This window comes from Nicotiana attenuata, unplaced genomic scaffold, assembly GCF_001879085.1.
Source record: "Nicotiana attenuata strain UT unplaced genomic scaffold, NIATTr2, whole genome shotgun sequence".
NCBI lineage: Eukaryota > Viridiplantae > Streptophyta > Magnoliopsida > Solanales > Solanaceae > Nicotiana > Nicotiana attenuata.
In genome coordinates, this window is record NW_017674854.1 from 16244 (window position 1) to 38870 (window position 22627).

Sequence of the window (22627 nt, forward strand, 5' to 3'; positions counted from 1 at the left end):
GTAGCCAAACTTAACTAAGGGAAAGGGGTTGTTTGGTTTAGTAATTTCAGGGGGGGAGTAGGGGTATTTTGGGCATTGGAAATGGCTCAATTTGTTAAGGCTAGTAATTTCAGAACTCATTCAAGGGTAGTATAGGCATGGGAAATGGTAGTTTAATCAGATTTAGTAAATATTGAAATGAGGTAGGGGTAGTTTAGGGATTTCAAGTATGGAAAAATCAGAATAGAACCCCCTAGGACTTTCTAGAAGGGGTTTTGAACTGAAAATTCACAAAATAGGTGTAGTTACTTGTGTAACAAGTCAGAAAATGAGGGGTAGAAATGGAAATAAAATAGGGACTAATGAGTAAAATAAAAATCTGAAGTTGCACCCTAAGTTTGCCTATAAATAGGCATTCATTTGCCTTGTATAAGAAGTTTTTTTTTTAGGGAGAACAATCAGAAAATTCCAAAAAACAAGGGTTCTCACATCTCTGAAAATTCCCCAAATCTCTAGCTTTTAATTTCCCACCAAAAATCCACCTCTACAAATCTGAAATCTCGAATTTGAATTTCAAAATCCCAAGAAGTTCAAATTTGAAGTTTTATAACTCTGAAACCTTATTAGATCTTAAATTCTGTATAAAAACTAAAAAAACAATAGAAAACCTTCAAAAAAAACCAAAAATTGTTATTTGTTTTCTCTAGCTGTTTGAACTGGATTTTCCTAGTTCAATTTCTGGTGATTGTGATTCAGACGTGTTTCCGGTTAGTTTTCAAGTTGATTTTGGGTTCAATTGAGACATTTTGGGATCAGCTTGAGTGTTTTGTCATTGTGATTCGTTTCTGGGTGCATTTGGGATTCGTTTGAGTTTGTTCGAGCTGTTTTTGGGTTGAGTTGCTAGTTTCTCAATAATAGTATTGGTTGTGTGAGATGCAGTAATCTAGCTACTTCGTGTCCAATTCTTAGCGTGAATTACTCAAGCTGTTTCCAGGATTGTACTGCACCTGGACGTGAAAATATTTGTGGAGCTAAGTGTACTTGCTCACATAATTGGACCTTTAAGTTGGCACTAGGATCCTCATCCTACTGGGCTCACACGCTAGGCCCAAAATCGCCACCCTTAATAATGCTCGCACCAGCGCCTTGGGCCTGGATCTCATCATTAGGTCCAAATGCTAAGCAGCCCTCCTATGAATAAATTGACCAATTACTTGGGCTGGGTTCGAATTCTTGAACTGCTGAAGGCTCTACCTCACTGTCACACCTCCTTTTTTACACACCTACCCCGAAGGATAATGTATAAAGGGAGTTTTTCCATTTAAAGTGACATTATTCGAAATGGGATTATTTATTTATTTTTCAGAGTCGCCACTTGGGATAGGTTTGGCTTTTGGTGTCCCAAGTCACCGGTTTATCTTGAATCCCAAATCGAGGAAAATTTCGACTTCCCAATTGGAGTCTGCGAACCAGAAATTCTGTGTAAGGAATTCTGTTGACCCGAGGGAAGGTGTTAGGCACCCCCGGATCCCGTGGTTCTAGAACGGTCGCTTAAATTATTATAAATGGCTAAAATCTGATTTTTACTACAAGCTCCAACCTACAGTGCAATTTTAAGAATTATTCAACCGCTTTTAGTTTTTTTTTTACGAAAGTGAACGCCTTTTAAGAGCGTGCTTTTGGATCACGTCACATGAAATGCACCCGGATCCTCAACACCTCTTATTCAACGTTTTGGGATTTGGATTTGGGTTGCATGAAATGCACACCCAAGTTTAGGAAAGTAATATTATTAAAATTCGCGCCCAAAGCAACTAGCGTGTTGGTATCTTTGCGGGAAGCCATGGAAATTTGCTAAATGGCTTACCCAATTTCTAAAATATTTTAATATAAGCATTTAATGAGGGCCCCGCAATTTATGGATTTGTTTGGCGAGGCTCGTCCCACTTTTATTTAAAGGATATCCTAAAGCATGCTATGATTTTCTATTTAATTTTGTCTCTAAAAGGGCCTAAATAATCAATGTTATAAAATTCGGGCTTCGAGTTCAAGTCTGAATTCAAACAAAAGGACAAAGCCTTTTAATTTGAACCCACCACCTAACTCGAAAGCCCAAATTTATTTTATATTAAACTATGAAGTAGGGCATCTAAACCAATTCCACAATAATGAGTTTCAGCATACTTTGGACGAGAGTCCATCAAACAGTGGGCTTATTCAGGAGCCCAAATTGAGAGTGAATTGTATTTGTGGAGTTATGCCATGCTCCAGTTTATGAAGCCAATTGTAATTGGGCTTTTATCACCTGATCAAGCCCAAGTCTCACCGGACACAAGATGTCCGATTTTATTGTGAATTAAACGAAATGCAATCCTGATTTCAAATTGGCCTATTAAACTCTTTTTACAGTTATTGTAATAAGGGATCCATTAATTTTAAAACTAGGCAATCGTGCACAATTCAAGTGAAAAGCATACAAATAACCTGGAACTCGAACAGCCTACCTTTTAACATCTGTATTATGGACATGTAAATTCATGAGTAGTCACTGGTGTCCTTTCTAGTTTTGAGTGAACAATGTAACAAACGAAACCTTGTGATGAACTGGCTAATTTCATCAAACTAAAATCATGTTTTAAGTTTGATTATCAAACATGATAACAGGACTAACACGAGTTAAGTCTAACACTGTTCAACAGAGTATTTATATGGTTCTATAGCATATAACAGTCGGTTAAGTCACAGTCCATACAGTCCTATCAATGTACATGTTACAGTGTCCAAATGAATACAAAATTGCATTGTATTTAAACAAAGGCCAAATACAGCTTGCACTTTAATTTTGCTTCCAATTTGACTATACATCAGACTCGCATTCATTAGTCATTTGAGGCTAAAATAAGTACCTGGAATTTGAGGCAAACAAAAAGGAAAAAGTCAGCAGCAGTACACAGCAATCAACAGCAGTTTTGGATGATTTTTTAACCCAGAAATGATATTATGCAGCCAGTAATCAATTTCAAATGAATATCACCAGTGAAAACCCAAAACCAGCTTGAATCAACTCAAATAAACCCAGAAATGCCCCCAGGAACTTCTGAAATCCACAATTACAGAAACACCCGAAAATTCAAGCCATTTTCAACCCTTGGATAAGCTGGAGTTTTAATTCAGAACTGAGAGCTTTCAAACTACCCTACAAATTTCAATGGAATAGTGATTTTTTGGAGTTTTGTTGCCTCCCGTTTGCAGAAGCTTTTCAGTATATTTTTAGGCTCCTCCTCTCTCTCTTGAACCCCAAGTAACAATGCCTTTATAAGCAAGTTACTAGGGCAAACTCCAGCTTTTATTTTTTACCCTTTTAGTCCTTTTAACTTCTCTTTTTAGCTATTTAGCCCTTCAATTCTTGACTTGCTACCCAAGTTAAACCTAAAATTTACTAGCAAAACCCCACTAGAAGTTTCTAGGAAGCCTCTTGGGCAGTTACTTGAGAGATTCTCTCAGTACATTACCCAAGTTACCCCTTAAGCACCCTTATTCACACTAAAGACCAACCTAGGTCCAGTGGGTGCGGGTTATGGGCTCAATGTCTTAAAAGATATGGCCTCAAGTTCAGGCCAAGCAAAATTCCCTGAGAATGTAATTCGTACTGACCTCAAAGCCCAAACGGCAAAGTAAAACCAAGACAGATTCAGGAAACTAAAAGGAACCAAACAAATTGATCAATCAAACGATCACCAACAAACAGGGGACTAATTGAACTATCAAAATAAACCTAAATCAAAATTAAACTAATGTAGACCAGAACAAGAAAATCAAAAGATTTAACAATGCTATTAACAAAACTAAATAAACTATAAAATACAGATAACNTATTAATCTAGGTGTGATTTGAATTTTTAAAATTTAAGATTAAGCAGGTTCTGAGCCTTGATTCAAAATTCTATAATTGCTATCCTAATTTTTCTGATTTCCTTTAGTATAATTGAGATTAATGGCTTCCTTTAGCTTAATTTCGATTCTGAGTTTCTTTAAATTCAATAAATGTGTTCTTGCATTATTTCTACATGGTTAATTGAGTTCTAGGAATCCCTAATGGATCTTTTATCGTTTTTGTGTTAATAATACTTTCGTTCTAGTTTAATTTTGATTAATTTTAGGCTGTTTGGTTATAGCTGGTAGATTTTAGCTAGGGTTAGTAATTTTAGGATTATTCAGGTAGTATAGGCATGGGAAATGGTAGTTTAATCAGATTTAGTAAATATTGAAATGAGGTAGGGGTAGTTTAGGGATTTCAAGTATGAAAAAATCAGAATAGAACCCCCTAGGACTTTCTAGAAGGGGTTTTGAACTGAAAATTCACAAAATAGGTGTAGTTACTTGTGTAACAAGTCAGAAAATGAGGGGTAGAAATGGAAATAAAATAGGGACTAATGAGTAAAATAAAAATCTGAAGTTGTACCATAAGTTTGCCTATAAATAGGCATTCATTTGCCTTGTATGAGAAGTTTTTTTTTGAGGGAGAACAATCAGAAAATTCCAAAAAACAAGGGTTCTCACATCTCTGAAAATTCCCCAAATCTCTAGCTTTTAATTTCCCACCAAAAATCCACCTCTACAAATCTGAAATCTCGAATTTGAATTTCAAAATCCCAAGAGGTTCAAATTTGAAGTTTTATAACTCTGAAACCTTATTAGATCTTAAATTCTATATAAAAACTAAAAAAAAATAGAAAACCTTCAAAAAAAACCAAAAATTGTTATTTGTTTTCTCTAGCTGTTTGAACTGGATTTTCCTAGTTCAATTTCTGGTGATTGTAATTCAGACGTGTTTCCGGTTAGTTTTCAAGTTGATTTTGGGTTCAATTGAGAAATTTTGGGATCAGCTTGAGTGTTTTGTCATTGTGATTCGTTTCTGGGTGCATTTGGGATTCGTTTGAGTTTGTTCGAGCTGTTTTTGGGTTGAGTTGCTAGTTTCCTGTTAGCTCGTTGAATATTTCTAGATTTTACTTCTTCCTGGGCTATTGTGGTGCTATTTTGGGCTTTCAACTCGCTTCATTGCTTGGTTTTACTCACTGACTGTTGCTGCTACACTTACCGTGCTGATTTTCTCCTCAATTTCATTGTATTTCCAGGTACATGTGCTTAGCCCTCGAGTCTATGAAATGAGATAAATCTGCTATTTGAAGTCGATCTCTGAGCTTCTTCTGCTTTTGGTTGATCCTGATGTTTCAAACAGTAGTTTATTAGATATTTCATGTGGTGTAATAGACTGATACTGGATTGTTTTAATTTTGGACTTTTAATTTTATTCTCATGAACATGTGAAATAAATAGTCAGCAGTTTTAATTTGGTTCGACTTGTGAATGTAGTGCAGTGTATTGTAGTTTAGTTTGTTTCCAGCAGGTATAGAAAACAAAGCAAACTCAATAATAGTATTGGTTGTGTGAGATGCAGTAATCTAGCTACTTCGTGTCCAATTCTTAGCGTGAATTACTCAAGCTGTTTCCAGGATTGTACTGCACCTGGACGTGAAAATATTTGTGCAGCTAAGTGTACTTGCTCACATAATTGGACCTTTAAGTTGGCACTAGGATCCTCATCCTACTGGGCTCACACGCTAGGCCCAAAATCGCCACCCTTAATAATGCTCGCACCAACGCCTTGGGCCTGGATCTCGTCATTAGGTCCAAATGCTAAGCAGCCCTCCTATGAATAAATTGACCAATTACTTGGGCTGGGTTCGATTCTTGAACTGTTGAAGGCTCTACCTCACTAGTCAAACTGTGAGCTAAAGGTTAAAAGATATTTGTTAATTTTGGGCCTCTCAAGCTAGGTAGCACATTTGAACTAAGAGGATTTCCTCTTGTTCAGGTGTGGACTTGAGTTTGAGGGTCCGGATTCCTTAATTGATAGTTTACTGATATTGTTAATAAATTAATTAGGCCCTTTAGAGATAAAGCTAAATAGAAAATCATAGTTTCTTTTCGGATGGCCTTTAAATAAAAATGAGACGAGCCTCGCCGCACAAAACATATAAATTGCGGGGCCCTCATTAAATGCCTTATTAAAAATATTTTAGAAGTTTGGGACATGCCATTTAGCGAATTTTCATGGCCTCCTGCAAAGTTAATAAGACGCTAGCAACTTTAAGCACAACATTTAATAATATTACCTTCTTAAATACGGGTGCACATTTATGTGACCCAAATCCAAATCTCAACAAAGTCAAAATGTGTCAAAAACCGCGGGTGCATTTATGTGACGTGGTTCGAGACACGTTTTCACGACGTTGCAATTCTCTTTAAAAATTATAATAAAAGCGGTTTAAATTTAAAAAGCACATAAGTTAAAACATGTGTTAAAATCAGATTTTTAGCCAATTATAATAATTTAAGAGACCGTGCTAGAACCACGGGATCCGGGGGTGCCTAACACCTTCCCACGGGTCAACAGAATTCCTTATTCAGAATTTCTGGTTCGTAGACTCCAATTGGGAAGTCGAAATTTTCCTCGATTTGGGATTTAAATTAAATCGGTGATTTGGGACACCAAAAGCCCGTCCTGTCCCAAGTGGCAACTCTAAACAATAAATAAGTAATCCCATTTCGAATAATGTCACTTTAAATGAAAAAACTCCCTTATACATTATCCTTCGGGGTAGGTGTGTAAAAGAGGAGGTGTGACACACTATTTTATCGAGACAAGGGAGTTGCATCGGGGGTAGCCTCGTAATGAATCAGACTCAAGCTCGAAGACGAGGCATCGAGTCTAAAGATCGAAGTGTCCGCTGAGACCGAGGCCAACAGCAATTGGGATTAAGTATGACCGACTTCGAGTGAAGTGCAATAACAGAAAGGCGAGATATTCGTAATCGGTAGAAGATCACGGCAGAAATCTCGGAACGGGTCAAATCAAGGGCGGTTATTTGTATCAATCATGGGATTTACTTCCATAATAGAATTGTGCCACAATTAGGATTTCTCTAGTATATAAAGAGGGGTGCCCATCATTTGTAAACACTTTATATTCACGAATATTAAAACAATATAATTTTTCTCTCTTCTGCTCATCAACTTACCGCTCTTTAACTATTCTTACTCTACGAAGCTCGAGGTTTCATTAGCTCGAGGGCATTGACCAAGCATTGGTATGTTTTACATTATTGTCAATTTGCATCATTTATTGTTACGTTTATCAATTGGTATTATCTAAATTCACATATCCTTAAAATCACATTACAAATTTAATTGTTCCTCAATTGTTAGGGTAAACACCTTGCTAACAACTATTTGGGAAAGGGTGGGGAACGGATTTTTGCTTAATTAAATGTGTTTTCCCTGAATCACCTTGTTTAAATATTGGAAATATCTAGGTAGATATTTTATTCATTAACAGTACTTCATTTTATTTAAGGCAGCCTTTGTCATACAAGATATGACTCTTTTTTCTTTTCTTTTCTTTTCTTTTCTTTTTTTTTTTTTTTTTTTTTTTTTAACGGCTTTATTCTGATTGTAATTTAAAAAGATTAATTTGAATTCCGTTACGTAGGACCCACAAAATGGGTAGTACTTCATTACAAGATTTTCCTCCTCTAGAAAAGAACAACCTAAGTATCAAATCAAACTACTCAAAAATAACATAGATTTTGAATTTTCAATTAAATATAATAGATTGCGCCATCAATACTCTGAGAGATACAAAAACAAAAGATCAAACTGGGGGTTGAACTGGGTGTTGACTTGACTCTTGTCCAAGACTATCAATAACCTCTCCAGCAGATTTACTGATACCCATAACAAGACTATCACTATATGAAATTTGAACATCTTGAACCCCTACCGAAACAAATTCCTGCTCACAATTCTTAGCAAAACTAACAACAGAGTCAACAGATTTTCTGGCTAGTTCAAATTTCTAGTCTTGAACATATGATAAAGCAGTGGTGAATGATCCATGAATACCACCATACCATTTGCTACATATATTAAAAGCTGTTAAAGCAGCAGGGGTTAAGTCTCCTTTGTTAATTTTATGAGTTATGTAGTCTTCAGTAACTGATGCATGATCAATTCCTGATTGAATAAGGGAACATGCTTTCTTAAACAGATCTGAGTCTGCTTTGCTTTGGGATGTCAAAAGCAATAGGAATGACAAGAAAAGAGGGACAAGAACTGAAATATTTCTTGAAAAAGCCATTTTTGCTTCTTTTTTTTTTCTTTTGATTTGAACATGTGATGCTGAAAGATATTATATAGGGACTTGTTAGAAAAAGGTTTGAATGGCCTGCCATCATATGAAATCCAGCAAATCTGATTACTAAAATCTCACCATAATTTCTTAAGGATATTTATTTAATGAGGTTTGTCACTCAGCTTTTAGTTTCAATGGTTAAACAAAGAGTAACCAAATGATCATTACATATTCAAAATAGTCTGGTCAGGGAATTCTAATAATATTTTACTCTACTAGCATTTTTACTTCTTTTAATTATAATTATCTCAATGTATGAAGGAAATACTTTTGCAGTTTCTTGGAGTTTTATCCTTTCAAACTGGGGGATAAAGTTGTATACTTCTTTGAAGTTTAAAGAAATATCCAAAAAAAAAAAAAAATATTGGTAAAATAAAGAAATTGTATTACCAAGCTGTTAAATTGTACGGCACAAAACTAAACTGGCTATCGGAAGATTGGACAAAGCCCCAGTCAGTTACTCAGCTATTAAAAACCAAATTCAGCTAATGCTAAGGATACCAGTTCAAAGCTCTCATTAATCAAGCTCTACCTAGATTTAATGAGATAAAGAAAAATTGAAATAAATAGTAGATATGATCTCAAGTTTAAGAAAATAAAGAAAAATAGTATTAGCCACTTTCAAAAATAACAGCCGATAGGATTTGACTGCCCGATCTATTATGGTATATCCAAGCAATTATTGAGCTTCAATATACTTGGCCCCAATGATGATCCTAAACCAAACCGAGATAACATTTTATATCAACCGATTAGAAGATACATATATATAGGGGATAAATGCACTTTTGATCACTGATTATTGGCAAATTATGATTTTGATCCTTTGATATTTGATTTAGCATATTGAGCTTTCAATTAATTAAGATCTGCGTATTTAGTCCCTTTGTGCAGGGAATATGTTACATAGATCAACATAAGTTAGACCACGTTATATATATAGTTTTTGTGTGGATGTTTAGTAGGAAGATCTAACTAAGAAAACAAAAGAACTTATGAGTTATGATAGTAGCATTGAACTCATTTGGGATACTTTATATTATATCCCAGGGACGGAGCCAGTTCCTTACGTGTTCGGCCAAATCCAGTAGCTTTGGTTCAAACTCTATAGTTATCTTAAAAAATTTATTGAATATGTATAAATTATTAATTTAGAACCCAATAATTTATAATAACTAGAATCGTAAAACCGTAAACTTCAAATTCTGGCTCTGTCTTTGTTATATTCGTAAGTCATTTTAAGACGAGGCTTGAAATAAAATAAAAAATCTATCTTGATTCATTGATCTTTTCAATTTGGTTTTATAATAGTTTTGCATCATTATCCATCTAAGATTTAGCTCTATAAATTCCACCTTATATATTTATGTACATAAGATGATCGCTGAAATATTAAAGGAGTTCTTTTGTCACTACAAGAAAACACCTACTTTGTAGGGGTTTTTTGGTCAAATTGTGACGGTTTTTGACCCCCAGTAAAAGAATTGTGGCAGTTTCTAAAAGTGCCACAGTTACCTTTGCCACGAGCATTATTGCGGCGAATTTTTAAAACCTCCATGACAAACGCCACAAAATGAATTTTTAATTTGCGGGGGTTTTGAAAGATAATTAGTGTCAGTTTTAAACCCCCGCAATATGATTTCAATGTGTCAATAAAATAATACTGCGAGGGTTTTGTAAACCCCCTCAATATGATCGTAGTGGTTCAAAAAAAATATTGTGGGGGTTTATAAATCCCCAAAATATGGTCTAAATATTTTTTTTTAAAAAGGTTATATCGGGGTTTATAAACCCCCAAAATATGATCTAAATATTTTTTTAAAAAAAAGTTATGTGGGGGTTTATAAAACCCCAAAATATGATCTAAATATTTTTTTTAAAAGTTACGTTGGGTTTATCACCGCTACAATATAATATTAGTGTTTCAAAAAAAAAAAAAAATAGTGACAGTTTATTTCTGCCACAATGTTTTTGTTGTTGAAAACTCTTTTTCTATTTGAATTTTTTGTATTTGTAGGATTAAAGAAATAATTATATCAAATAACTTACAACATAAAACAAAATTCATAAATAATCACCAGAGTGACAAACATTACAAATTCAAATCCTCATGGAACTAAATAAATTTTTTATCATGAGGAATGATATATGATAAGCCTGTTAGCTTCTCATGCACGATCCAAAGCTGTTCATATGTTGATGGAAGCTCAGGATGGAGCCGTATGAGGCAGAAGTCTCATGTACGGTTCTCCGAGAAAGGAGCGCCACCTACTAGATCCTCGACCAAGCACAAAAAGAAGCTCCGGATATTTGATATCTTTTTCTTTGAATAAGATCCAATTCCAGCTATGGTTTCTTTAGATACCTTACAATTAGATTCCCTCTTTTTTTCTGATCCAGTTCCTCCACCAATGAGAATTCCTGTTAGATTTAGCTTGTACTTAACTGGTCAATGTCTCGCTTGGGATAACAGTGTGATTAGAAGAATCTTAATATTTCTTTTGCTTTTGATGTGCTCAACTCTCTTGTTATCTTCTCATATTATTTGTTGCAATTATCAGGAACCTGAGGTTGCCTTCTCAGTGCCCCCTGCATCATGTGTCGATGATTGTTCCACGTTGCTTGGTTTCATTTTGCAAGGAATTACTGAAATTGACGATCTTTTGAAGCTAAAGGTCTCAGAGCTGATGCTGGTCCGGTCAGATCTCAGAGCTGATTGGCATGCTTGGGAGGAGATAGAGGATTTATCTATTTTTAACTGTATCAAGAAAGCTGTTAGTCTAGACAGGAAATTTGCTGTGAAGAATTTTCTTGGTTTCAACAGCATCCCACTGTAAGCCATTTACCAAAAAAACTCATAGTGTTAGCACCTAATAATCTATTAAATCTTGGTATGGATTTCACAATACAAATCATATAACTATATAGTATAAACACTAGACATAAGCTGCATCCAGCATTGAGGTGATTGCATTCTAAATATAGACACATACGCACGAATAGGCTTCAGTCATGATGTTTTTAAAGGAAGTATTTTACTGAAGTAGTACTGAGCATGTTACTTTGACCAAAAAGTAAAGAACGGACTATATATGAATACAAGCTTATGTTTTTATTTAAGACTAACCATCTGTAGAGCAGATCTTAGCCAGGCATGCTGTAGGAGATCTGAAAATGCTCTCATCATGGTTGCCTGACCAGAACGCCACAATTGACTTGAACCATCCTGCTCATTTTCTTCCGATGCAGAGTCTTTCCAACACTGAGCCATCACTGCTAGTGATGCAAAGCCCTGTTCCACCATCTATCAGATGCAAGTCAGTAATTTAAAATCCCAACAACAACAAAAAACCTAGTGTAATCCCACAAGTGGGGTCTGGGGAATTTCAAATCTCAATATGCCTTAAATTATATGTATGGATGGGTTTGTTTTTTCTTAATTTCACATTTGGGTGAACAGCGAGGTTGAATCTAGACACGCCTATGCACTCATTACCAGATCAGCATAAAAAAAAGGATTTAAGATTGTGTTTCAAGGTACTTCAGTTACAAGAAGGAATCATAAAGTTTAGTCCTATTCCTATCAAAGAATGACTCTGGACCATGTGACATGATATGCAACGTGACTAGAAAAGATGAAGTTTCAAAGCAAGCAATCCAACCTATAGGACTTCCATTTAAACTATAAACAATGAATATTGAACCACATAGCTCCATAAAATATTGAAATCTGCACAAGACACGTTCTCATTTTCATGCCAGTTACCAAAAAGAAAATTACAATCATCAAAAGATTTGCTAAAGAATAAAAATACAAATACATCAGATACATAAGAGTGCAATAGTTGTTGTACTTGAACATAAGAAGATACCTGAGGCCATGGCTCCAGATCTAAAGGTAACTTCTTTGAGATTTCTCTAACCAACAGACAAACAATATCTGGAATATGAGGTGCAATTTTTTCATTTCCAGCCTCGACCATAGTACTTAGAAGCTGAAAGTAAATGGAGCTATCTTCTTCTTCATCACCAATCCTATGACAAACCACCTGAAGAAGAGGTAGCCACTCAGGTGGCATGTACTCATTCTGCAGTACCAAAAGTACAAGCATTATTTTCACTATCATACTTCAAGTGCATAAAATAGGAGCCATTTTAGCCACTTACTTCTACAAGTTGAGCAATGGCAGCAGCAGCTGTCACCCGCACAGGATAACAAGAAACACCCCTTATATCTGACATTGTTAACGCTTTCACTAATGAAGAATAAATATCAGCACTCATACCCTGTTGTGGAAAGAAAAAAAAGGGAACTTACTCCACACGATGCCTAATAGCAGATTTATAGTTAAGAAGGTATCATCAAAAAAATTTATCTCACATCAGAAAGACATGAAGCAAGCTCTCCTAGGACCCAGTTTGCAAAGGCAATCAAATATGGTTGAGGAATTGATGTTTCATACAGTGGTAGCACCCGAGTTCTGACTAGAGTGTCCACAAATCTAGGCTTCTGCTCTGTTAGAAACTGAGAATACAGTGATAGATAATTAACTAAAGTACATAATCTTTAATTATGAAAAACAAAATTTGAACTACTACTAGTATGATCTCTCCTTACATCCAAAAGGCTGCTATAGGCCATCAGGACTCCATAATACCTATCAAAGTTTAGACAAGGAAATGAAAGTAAATCTCGTACACAGCATACAAGCATGATCAAGGTTAGAAAAAGAAAAAAAAAGTCTGCATAAATGGCAAAACAAAGTAGGATAATTTTGTTAATAGCAGACCTTAGAGTTCAAGAATTATAGAGTAATAAGATGATGCTTAGAACAATAACAGAACAAATAGCCTTGACCATAATCATAATGAATTTTAAATAGTGAACTTTCTGAATAGGTTCCTGTTAAATAGGTACTGAAGTACAGTGATATAACCAACCATACATATGGAACATAGTAAGAGACAAAAAGGATATCCAAATTGCAAATGAGTGGCCAATTGTGATGTGTGCAAGAAGCATTCCTAAAGCCATCCAAATCATTATAGCAAGANAAATCAATCTTCTATTAAAAGAAAAAGCTTCAAGGTCAGCCAAAAAGGTTAAAATTATGTCAGACTGCTTAAAACTCTTTTCCAAAATTTACCCAACATCTAAAATGGGTGAATTAATAACAGACCAGAAAGCTACTGCAATTGAAATTTCATAATATTCTAGTCAGAAGGACAAACAACTAAGCAGTCAAGAAGAAGATAATGGACATTATAACATTGGAGAAAATAAGTAAATTACACTTTGAAAGTATTTAGCAGGTAGATTAGTTAAGAAGCTTAACTCCATAAGATTTTACAATCTTCTGCTGCAACATTGAAGACCAACAAATATATGTGTAAGAGATGGAGAACGGACATGGACCATCTGTCAATCACCACAAAGTTGTGACTAACCTGTAGACTTTGATGCTTAATCTATTTTCCATCTGATGCGTTACCCCAGGTATGTTATAGCATTATTTGGAAGCTGAAAGTCAAGAGGGGGTGGTAAGAGAGTCCACAGGCAATTTGTGAACTACATGGAGGGAAAGAAATAGAAGAATTCTTGAAGGAGAGGAAAGTATGTGTTGTGCTGCTGTAGGTTATCATGCTTATTCTTTGGTGTGTCGCTCATAGGGACTCCCCAACCTATAAAGATGATTGGACCGAGTTTGCAGAATGGAACTCTTGCACACGGGATTGTTCCTTCTTGTCAATAAAATCAATCTACTTATCTGACAAGGAAAACGATTTTATAGTCATCGGTAATTGGAAACACACGTGGAGGTGAAAAGTTCGTTCATGATGACTAGGATAAATGAAACTGATAAGAAATATTAACTCTGCAGGTTAGTTCCCACAAAGTTTAGTTTACAACAAAGCAAGAAATATTAAAATTTCTGAAACCTTGAACTCTGGACTCTGCTTGTTCATTTCACAGGGAACTAATTCATCCTCTAATAATGCTTCTTCAAGAATGGATCCATATATGCTGCCATGGTAACTTTATTATAGGAAAGAGATCATCATTTCCTTTTCTTTATGAAAAGGAGCATTTGCATATAGTTTCAAGTGGAAACAGAAATTGGCATCAATGTAAGTCTGATGGGAAATCATTTATCCTAGAAGGACTGAGGTGCTTCTGTAGCTTCGGCCTTTATAAAGAATCAAGGCATGCATTGTTTGACACAATAGGATCAATACGATACCAGAAAATTAAGCCAGAAAAGATGAAAGAAACCTGGCAACATGTGAACAAAACGCCTCCAACCATACCAGTTAAATCTCGCAAGAACCACTGAAATATTTTTAAAACCATTGTCATCACACCAGTTTAAAACATAAATTACAATGGAAAAAAAAAAGATGTGAACTCACCTGAAACGTTGCCCCAAAAACAGTAGGGGATTTCTCACCAACACCTATAGCACTTAGAAGAGCCTATATTTGTTTGAGCAGGTAAATTAACCTTTTGATATCATAAGTAACTCACAGTAATATTGATGTTCACTTACTTGTGTTGAGAGCATCATCCGCACATAGGTAGAAAGCCCCTGCATCAATCCAAATCAGCAACTGTAGCATTCAGTTCAGCATCATCAAAATTTAACGCTCAATATGCTCATCCTGCTTCAAATCATTCTTCTCAAACAGGCGATAAAGCACAAAGGCACCCTGCACCATGCAAATCACATATTCCAGTATGAACTACAGTCAAACCTCAGCCTAGTTTGTTCTTCCAACTACTCTTTTTTGTCGTCTTTACTCTTTCTCAGTTCTTCCAATACTTTCATTTTTTTTCAAGAGATCCTCTTGTGGCAAACAAATACGAATACCATAGATTAAAAAGAGGTGAATCAAATATGAATATCATTTTTAAATATGCCTTCATACCAAATATGAATACCATTTCTAAACATACTTATACATCAAATAAAATAATATAAATACTACTTAGGTATGCAATACTATTACCTTCAGATAAAGCAACATATTAAATAAATTTTCTATTCACACATGTATGTATCTGCTGCTAAGTTAGTAGCAACAATTGTCTCTACTACATCATCAATTATATGGTCCGTAGCTAGTTGTACATACTCATCACCGTCACCAAAAAACTATTCGAGTTCTTGCTCTTGGTATGGTTCATTCTCATATACTTCATCTTCCACTACTTCTTCTCCCATATCATATAGATCTCTTGGCTTTAGATGCATAGCAACACTCCACCCTTTATTGACAACATCATCCACATAGTACACCATTTGTGCTTGAGATGCTTCGATGTAAGGCTCATGTTCTTCACGTTCACCGGTATGAATCAATCTATCAAAATTAACACAATTTAAGTTCCAACGATCCTTTTTATACCCTCTATCTCGAGCAGTATCAGCCCATCTACATTTGAAAAGAACAACCTTGAATCGACCATAATAATTAATCTCAAGGATATCTTCTAACTTCCCATAATATGGTAACTCTGCTTGCCTTAAATTTCCGTCAATACTACTTGCAACACATGATGTTTTAGAAGTTAAGAAAACTCCACATATAAGACTTATACCGGGCGTCGGAACCAAAATCCGAGGCCGATACCATAGTCTTCTGATCAAATTTCTTTTTCATTTTCCTTAATTAATTCCAGAAAATAATTTCACACAAAAATTTATTTCTCGGGCTTGGGACCTCGGAATTCGATTCCGGGCATACGCCCAAGTCCCATATTTTTCTACGGACCCTCTGGGACCGTCAAATCACGGGTCCGGGTCCGTTTACCTAAAATGTTGACCGAAGTCAATATTAATCATATTAATATCAAAATTCATCATTTTTCTCACAGAATTCATATTTAAGCTTTCCGGCTACGCGTCCGGACTGCGCACGCAAGTCGAGGCAACCCTAAATGAGGTTTTCAAGGCCTCGGAGACACAGAATAAGTAAGGACACAAGTGATGACCCTTTGGGTCGTCACAACTCTGCCTTTACCAGAACTCTTGTTGTCCATCTTGATATTTCTCTCGAAAGTGAAACATACAATTGTTCGTGCAAGAAAATATACTGCGATAAATATAGTCCAATATTTACGATGTTTGTCCTGTGCTTTATTTATTATATTTGCAAAATAAAAACATACTAAAAATTATTTTCACACAAATTTAAAAGGATATCCTTAGTTTCGGAAGACGAAAGTTGAATTTAGGGATAAGAATATACTTAGAAGCACATTAACCAGTATCATAATTTTTGCATGTATGACGTTATTGTCAAAACTTTTATATATTATATGTGTGCTATTACATAAGCTATTCGGCGTATCTAAGTTTTTCAGTAGCATGACGGGCATATTTTTCTTCAAATCTAACCTATACACAATGGAAGATCAATTTTAACTTAGTCTATTAATATACTAACATTTTTACTTTGTGTTCTAACGCTCTTTTTATGGAATAAAATTATGTACCTTAAGATTTATTTTTTTATTTGAATAAGAATTTTACTCATATGATAAATTTAAAAAATAATTGAATTGGATTATCTTGCTAAATAATTAATTAAGAAAATTTATTATTTGATGTTAACATAAAAAATAATTTACTGTATGTTCATTCAAATCTTAATATTAGTTCATCTCTTGCTTTGAATATTTGATCTTAATTATAATTTTATCCACCATAAATTTTATTTTCAAAGAGTAAAATATTGATATGATATTTCACTTTTATATCTTTATGTTTGTAGAATCATAAGTGGTATTGACTCCTACGAACCATTTTTTCCTCTTTCTCACACATTTATATTCTTAAATTTTCTTAGTTGTTGTTTACAATTGGGTATTTTTCAATATATATACGAAAATTGATAAAAAAAAATTTATTTGAGTAGAAAAATAGTTCAAATATAATATAAAAATATATTATCGCGGGTGTATTTTTTTTTCCAATTTCAACTCTTTATGCAGTCCATTTAATATTACTTTTATATTTTTCTTGGTATTGGACATTATGGAGTGGTAATGTATTGCCAATACAGAGGATTCTTATGAAATTAATTTTATTAAACCGTCCTACATTTTTTAATAATAATCTAATAGACAAAATTTTATTAATTTTAAAATCTTAAATATTAAAAATTAGCATATAAGGTATTATAGTCCAAAAAATAGGTTATTGCAGTTATGTACTATTCATATGAGTTCTTCCATGTAATAATATAGGGCTATTTTGGTATATCAATATTGTATTTATGCTTTTATAATAATATATGCTCTCCTTTTTCTAAATAAATTTGGACAATATAATACCATTATCAAATTAAATTAATAATAGGACATTATCATACGTTTTCAAATTAAATTAGTAATAGGAATTTTTAAGAAGTATATCCTAAAAGTAACAGGATTACTTTTGTTGAGCCACACCTCAACTTTTGTGATGACTCATTTTGCATTATTCTTTTGTTACCCAATGTCATGGTCCAACGCCAGTCACATTCTTTTTTTGCACCTTAAGGTTCACCATACTCGTGTGGTTAGATATTATGTTTAGTATTTATGGATAGACATTTCGTATAATCTAATAAAAAACCTATGAGGAATAAATGAAATAGATGTCTATTTATTTTTTGCTAAAGATAAAGAGACGAATTATAGAAATGTACAAAGACAATAAATGAAAAACAAGCGAGCAAGACATAGAGAGATCATGAAAGACCTCATATCTTCTTTTTGTAGTTGAAGAAAGTGAGGAGAAAAAGATTACAAACTAGAAGGTATAGATATTGATGTAAATTGCATTAATTCGTAGTTGTTTTAACTAAAATATGTAATTTGATTAAATTTTAAAGAAATAAGTTGAAAAAAATAACTAAAAATTTGCATGAGTCAAATTTACTAATTGAGAACATTGTGAGTGTGAATATCATTAGACTATTTCTTCTAAATTAGTAATCAAAATTTGTATCTTATTGTTATTGGTCTTCATGTCTTAAACTATTAGGCTTTTATTATTTTGCTCTTTAAAAGTATTTTGTATATACATGAAGGAGTAATCTTTTAAATTATAGTGTTAATGAACTTTCTTGATTAATTACTTTTAGGCAGGTAAAATATATCTTCATATATTTTTAAAGAAATTATAATTTTCTAATTGTTTGAAAATTAAGACATTATAGTTGTATCTCACATCAACTTTATCACTATCGTATTATTTATATTTGTAAAAGCATACTAGATATGTTTGTATGAGTTCTTTATTTTCTTTTTAAATTTCTTAAACTTTAATAGACTTTCTATTTATGCGTAATTTTTTATTAAAAAATATTAAAGATATATGGGGCTTACACATCGTCCCGTAGTAAAATGGCTCGCCTCACACACCCGCCTTTGAAAATACTATTTGAATGTAGAACGCCTGCTATGATGAAAATAAAGAAAATTCGCATGCTAAGTATTGCAATTATCTATACCCCTTTAAAATTTAAATTATATCAAGCAAAATAAAAAAATTAAATATTTATGTAGATAATTAAACTACTTGGATGTCTCTCCTGCTGTCGTTCATCTGATGTGTCGTCGTTACCTATGAATGCAAATATTATTTATGGTTAACCTAAAGCATATTTTTTCATTTATAATAGGCGTCGTTGACCCTTCATTTTGTTCAGTGAGACTCAGTGAGTACCTGATGTATTCAATTCTCTATATATTTGTCTTCTTTTTTGGAGACAAGTATCACTTGTGACGGTGAGACTAGCTTGAATCACCGTTCATTCCTTGCTTTTGTTAACTTTTGTGATGGCTCATTTTGCATTATTCTTTTGTTACCCAATGTCGTGGTCCAACGCCAGTCACATTCTTTTTTTGCACCTAAAGGTTCACGATACTCACATGGTTAGAAATTATGTTCAGTATTTATGGGTAGACATTTCGTATAATCTAATAAAAAACCTATGAGGAAGAAATGAAATAGATGTCTATTTATTTTTTGCTAAAGATAAAGAGACGAATTATAGAAATATACATTGACAATAAATGAAAAACTAGCGAGTGAGACATAGCGAGATCATGAAAAACCTCATATCTTCTTTTTGCAGTTGAAAAAAGGGAGGAGAAAAAGATTACAAACTAGAAGGTATAGATATTGATGTAAATTGCATTAATTCGCAGTTGTTTTAACTAAAATACGTAATTTGATTAAATTTTAAAGAAATAAGATGGAAAAAATAACAAAAAATTTGCATGAGTCAAATCATTAATTTGTATCGAATTGCAACAATTTCTCAAACAGCTGAAATTGATATATTTGTGGAGGTTATCAAAAACCTTCGCAAAAAACTGCCATAATAAGAAAAAAATTGAGGAGGTTGGAACAAACGCCACAAATTAAATATATAGTAGGGGTCTTTTATAACTCCCACATTTAAACCGCCGCAATAAGAACTATTTTGTGGGGGTTGGCTCAAACGCCACAAAATAAATGTATAGTGGGAGTTTTTTATGACTCCCATAAATAAACCGTCACAATTTGACAAATTTTTTGTAGTGTGTCTTAAAATCTGAATAATATACATTACTGAAAGTAGTTCTTTTGATCTAATCGAAAGAAGATACTTGATTTTAAATTTGACCTATTGAGATATCAAGAAACAATATTATGATTACTTTAGTCTAAATTTAATACTATTAGGTTGAATATCCCACCTCACGAGAGAATCTCATTCTCTTTAAAATATTAATATAATAATTCACAGGTCAAGTGCCTCTGACTTATTTCGTAATTATTTATTCTTCTCTTTGTGTTCCTATAAAGAACACAAATTTAGCACTAGTCCAGCTTTTGGGGAGGCTTTACATCAACCAAAATAGCGTCTGCACCCATTACGGCCAGTGACACCTTTTTGTTAGCTTCTGCAAATACAGGATCATGAATGCGCGCCGACTCTAACACTCTACCACAATTGGCTGCTTTGTCAAGATTTACCTTAAGCTCGTAATCTGTTGTATCATAAGCATAGCCTTGTTGATATCTTATATTCTTGACACTTCTTTCCAGTCCACTAGCCAACTCATTCCAATGGTTTTTGCAATGGTTATAAGCCTCAATAGCTTGTGGACTGAGTTTAGTTCCTTTTGATGTTGTAGCTGCCATAACCTTTGGATTGCTCTTGAGGTAGTTCATGCAAAAAGGTTTATCGCTGGCCCGTGAGCAAGCTTTGTTAAGCAGTGCCGTGGCATTATTATTATTATTGTTGTTGTTGGATTTGGAAATTGGGGCAGCATTTGAATACAGAGGAGAAAACAAGAGGAAACAGAAGATCAAGGGAAATTGAAATGTGAATTTGTCCATTTTCACAAAGGAAGAAAAATTGATTTTGCTCTGCCCATATCTTTTATTTTTATAGACGGCCTAACGTAACAAAACTAAGAAAGGGTGTGTGACCAGTATTAAGTTTAATAATTGATATAGGCCTTCTGTACTAGGTCTTATACCCACGTTAATGTTTTGTAAATCACCTTGATTTTGATGGACTTGATGTTCATGGTTTCCCAAGGTATTCTCACTGTTATTGTTGTTGTTGTTGTTCGACATGATGATAATAACAGATAAAATGTAACTTAAAGAGAATAGATTATCAGATTCCCGGTAACGGAACCAATGTGTTTAACCAAAAAACTGAATATTTAGTTAAAACTAAAATTTAATAGAGAAATCGGGTTACTGATAATCAAGAAATAAGAGATTTTGTAAACAACAATAAAGCAATGAATAAGAGTATATTTCAGTATAATCCGAATGATATTTCTTTGTGTCCCCTGCAGATGTTGTGACTTTCTCCTTTTATAGTCAATTCTAAGAGAAAGTGTAATACCTTTGTCTTAATGAGGCAACTACGAGCAGTAAATGACATTAAAAGAAACGTTATTCAATCATTCTTATTAAATACAAATTCTCTAACGTATTTGGCACTTAATGTTGAATTTGGACTCTTTTACGCTATCAGATTCATATCTTCAATTCCTTCTGATCTTCGAGCTTTAAATGGCTCGAACAGGTACGAGTCTCGTTTCATCTGGATAGTAGCTCGTACCTTTAAGTATCTTCTCTCTCGCATCTATTGTTGCTCGTGTCTTCTAACTGTTTGCCATGCTTTGACTATTTGACCGGTCCACGTGTCATGACATGTCATCTTCAATATTTAAATTCATTTTTTTCCCAATACAGATAGTCCCTCCACTTTCCATTTATTTATCAATTAAATATTTGGGAAGTGGATCTTCATTAAAAAGGGAATTTTTGCCATAATTAATGCTATGACAGTATTAACGCTTCAGTTGTCTTTTCTATTTAATGCATTGCACACGTGTCTCCTTCTCATTAGCTCTGTAATTCTGCAGCCTTTTTTCAAGGCTTCTTCAACTCCACTATTCACGAAGTGATAGTTGCCTTTATTATAGGCTTTCCATCATTACACTTCTTAATCTTTGACGGTTGCTTTTATATAAACTTAATCCTCCTTCCACAAATTTTTACCTAATATTTCACTATTTACTTCTATTCACTTCTTCCTATGTTCACGCCTTTCTACCATGTCATCTTCAAATCCCAACCCTAGAAGAGTCCCAATTCTTGACAGTTTTCCCAATGCCCCTGTGAGACATAGAAGGGGTAGAGGGGGTAGGCTTCGTGGCCTTGGATCCATTCGTGGTGGTACCTCTGGTTCCATCACTCCTTCTTCTAGCTCTGGTATTACTTCTAGAGGTTCTTTCATTAATAGATCTTCCTCTAAAGGCAAAGAATCTTTTGAGTCGATGCAAGAACCTTTGGTCGAAGAAATAGTGCCAACTGATTTATCTTTCGAACATGATAAAGAATCCCTTCGTGACCAAGTAATTAAATTAGAGAGAGCTGACACTTATCCTTCTTTAATTACTGAACCCTTAATTTCCACTGTTCGAAAAGATTGTCGTTAGAGAGATGACCTTCATATAGCTATTCCTAACCCAAACCAGAGAATATCTTCTTATAGGATCGGTTTTTCCTCTGTTTATACTTATCCCTTTACTTTGGGATTTATTCCTGCTATCGACTCAGTCATACTCGATTTTTGTCGTTTTTTCAAAATTTGTTTGGCTCAAATTGGCCCTCTCGTATGGAGAGCAGTAGCTTGTTTAAGGTATGTATCGGTAAAGGCTGATGTCGATTTTACCTTCTCTCATCTGATTCATCTTTACCACCCCAAGCTGTTTCGCAACGGTGTTTTTACCCTAACCGCAAGAAGTAAAAGAGTTTTGGTAAGCCTTGAAGATGATAAAGATCGAGGCTGGTACACCCGTTATGTTGCGGTACCCACGGTTGATTT

The 22627-nt window shown here is 34.1% G+C and overlaps 2 protein-coding genes across 4 annotated transcripts; both read right to left on the reverse strand.

The window, feature by feature from the left end:
* Nucleotides 1–11169: 11169 nt before the first annotated feature.
* LOC109219364 lies at nucleotides 11170–13281 on the reverse strand. The gene is made up of 7 exons (XM_019383807.1): nucleotides 13180–13281; nucleotides 12852–12891; nucleotides 12615–12758; nucleotides 12401–12520; nucleotides 12106–12321; nucleotides 11361–11537; nucleotides 11170–11208 (listed from the first exon to the last, which is right to left on the reverse strand). The coding sequence occupies exons 1-7, from the start codon at nucleotides 13275–13277 to the stop codon at nucleotides 11170–11172; spliced, it is 834 nt and encodes a 277-aa protein (XP_019239352.1). The 5' UTR covers nucleotides 13278–13281.
* A 70-nt stretch (nucleotides 13282–13351) lies between these two features.
* On the reverse strand, nucleotides 13352–15388 carry LOC109219368 (protein root UVB sensitive 3-like). 3 transcript variants are annotated; one of them, XM_019383812.1, is made up of 5 exons: nucleotides 15368–15388; nucleotides 14782–14941; nucleotides 14645–14707; nucleotides 14508–14564; nucleotides 13352–14001 (listed from the first exon to the last, which is right to left on the reverse strand). In XM_019383812.1, exons 2-5 carry the CDS (start codon nucleotides 14824–14826, stop codon nucleotides 13879–13881), a joined length of 288 nt encoding a protein of 95 aa, XP_019239357.1. In that variant the 5' UTR covers nucleotides 14827–14941; nucleotides 15368–15388; the 3' UTR covers nucleotides 13352–13878. The 3 variants fall into 3 exon arrangements, with proteins under 3 accessions (XP_019239357.1, XP_019239356.1, XP_019239355.1); XM_019383811.1 differs by having other exon boundaries at nucleotides 15242–15382; XM_019383810.1 differs by lacking the exon at nucleotides 15368–15388 and having other exon boundaries at nucleotides 14782–15049.
* Between the last annotated feature and the right edge of the window lie 7239 nt (nucleotides 15389–22627).

What these genes read in the sequence shown, in the direction of transcription:
- LOC109219364 (XM_019383807.1), bottom strand. Translation starts at nt 13,277, where the DNA reads ATGATTTGGATGGCTTTAGGAATGCTTCTTGCACACATCACAATTGGC. An exon ending in TTGCTTCATGTCTTTCTGAT is followed by an intron (nt 12,521 to 12,614) that starts GTGAGATAAATT and finishes TTTCCACAACAG; the next exon opens with GGTATGAGTGCTGATATTTA. An exon ending in TAAGATCTGCTCTACAGATG is followed by an intron (nt 11,209 to 11,360) that starts GTTAGTCTTAAA and finishes GTCTATATTTAG; the next exon opens with AATGCAATCACCTCAATGCT.
- LOC109219368 (XM_019383812.1), bottom strand. Translation starts at nt 14,826, where the DNA reads ATGCAGGGGCTTTCTACCTATGTGCGGATGATGCTCTCAACACAA. An exon ending in GGATGATGCTCTCAACACAA is followed by an intron (nt 14,708 to 14,781) that starts GTAAGTGAACAT and finishes AAACAAATATAG; the next exon opens with GCTCTTCTAAGTGCTATAGG. An exon ending in TTTTGTTCACATGTTGCCAG is followed by an intron (nt 14,002 to 14,507) that starts GTTTCTTTCATC and finishes TTTCCTTGTCAG; the next exon opens with ATAAGTAGATTGATTTTATT.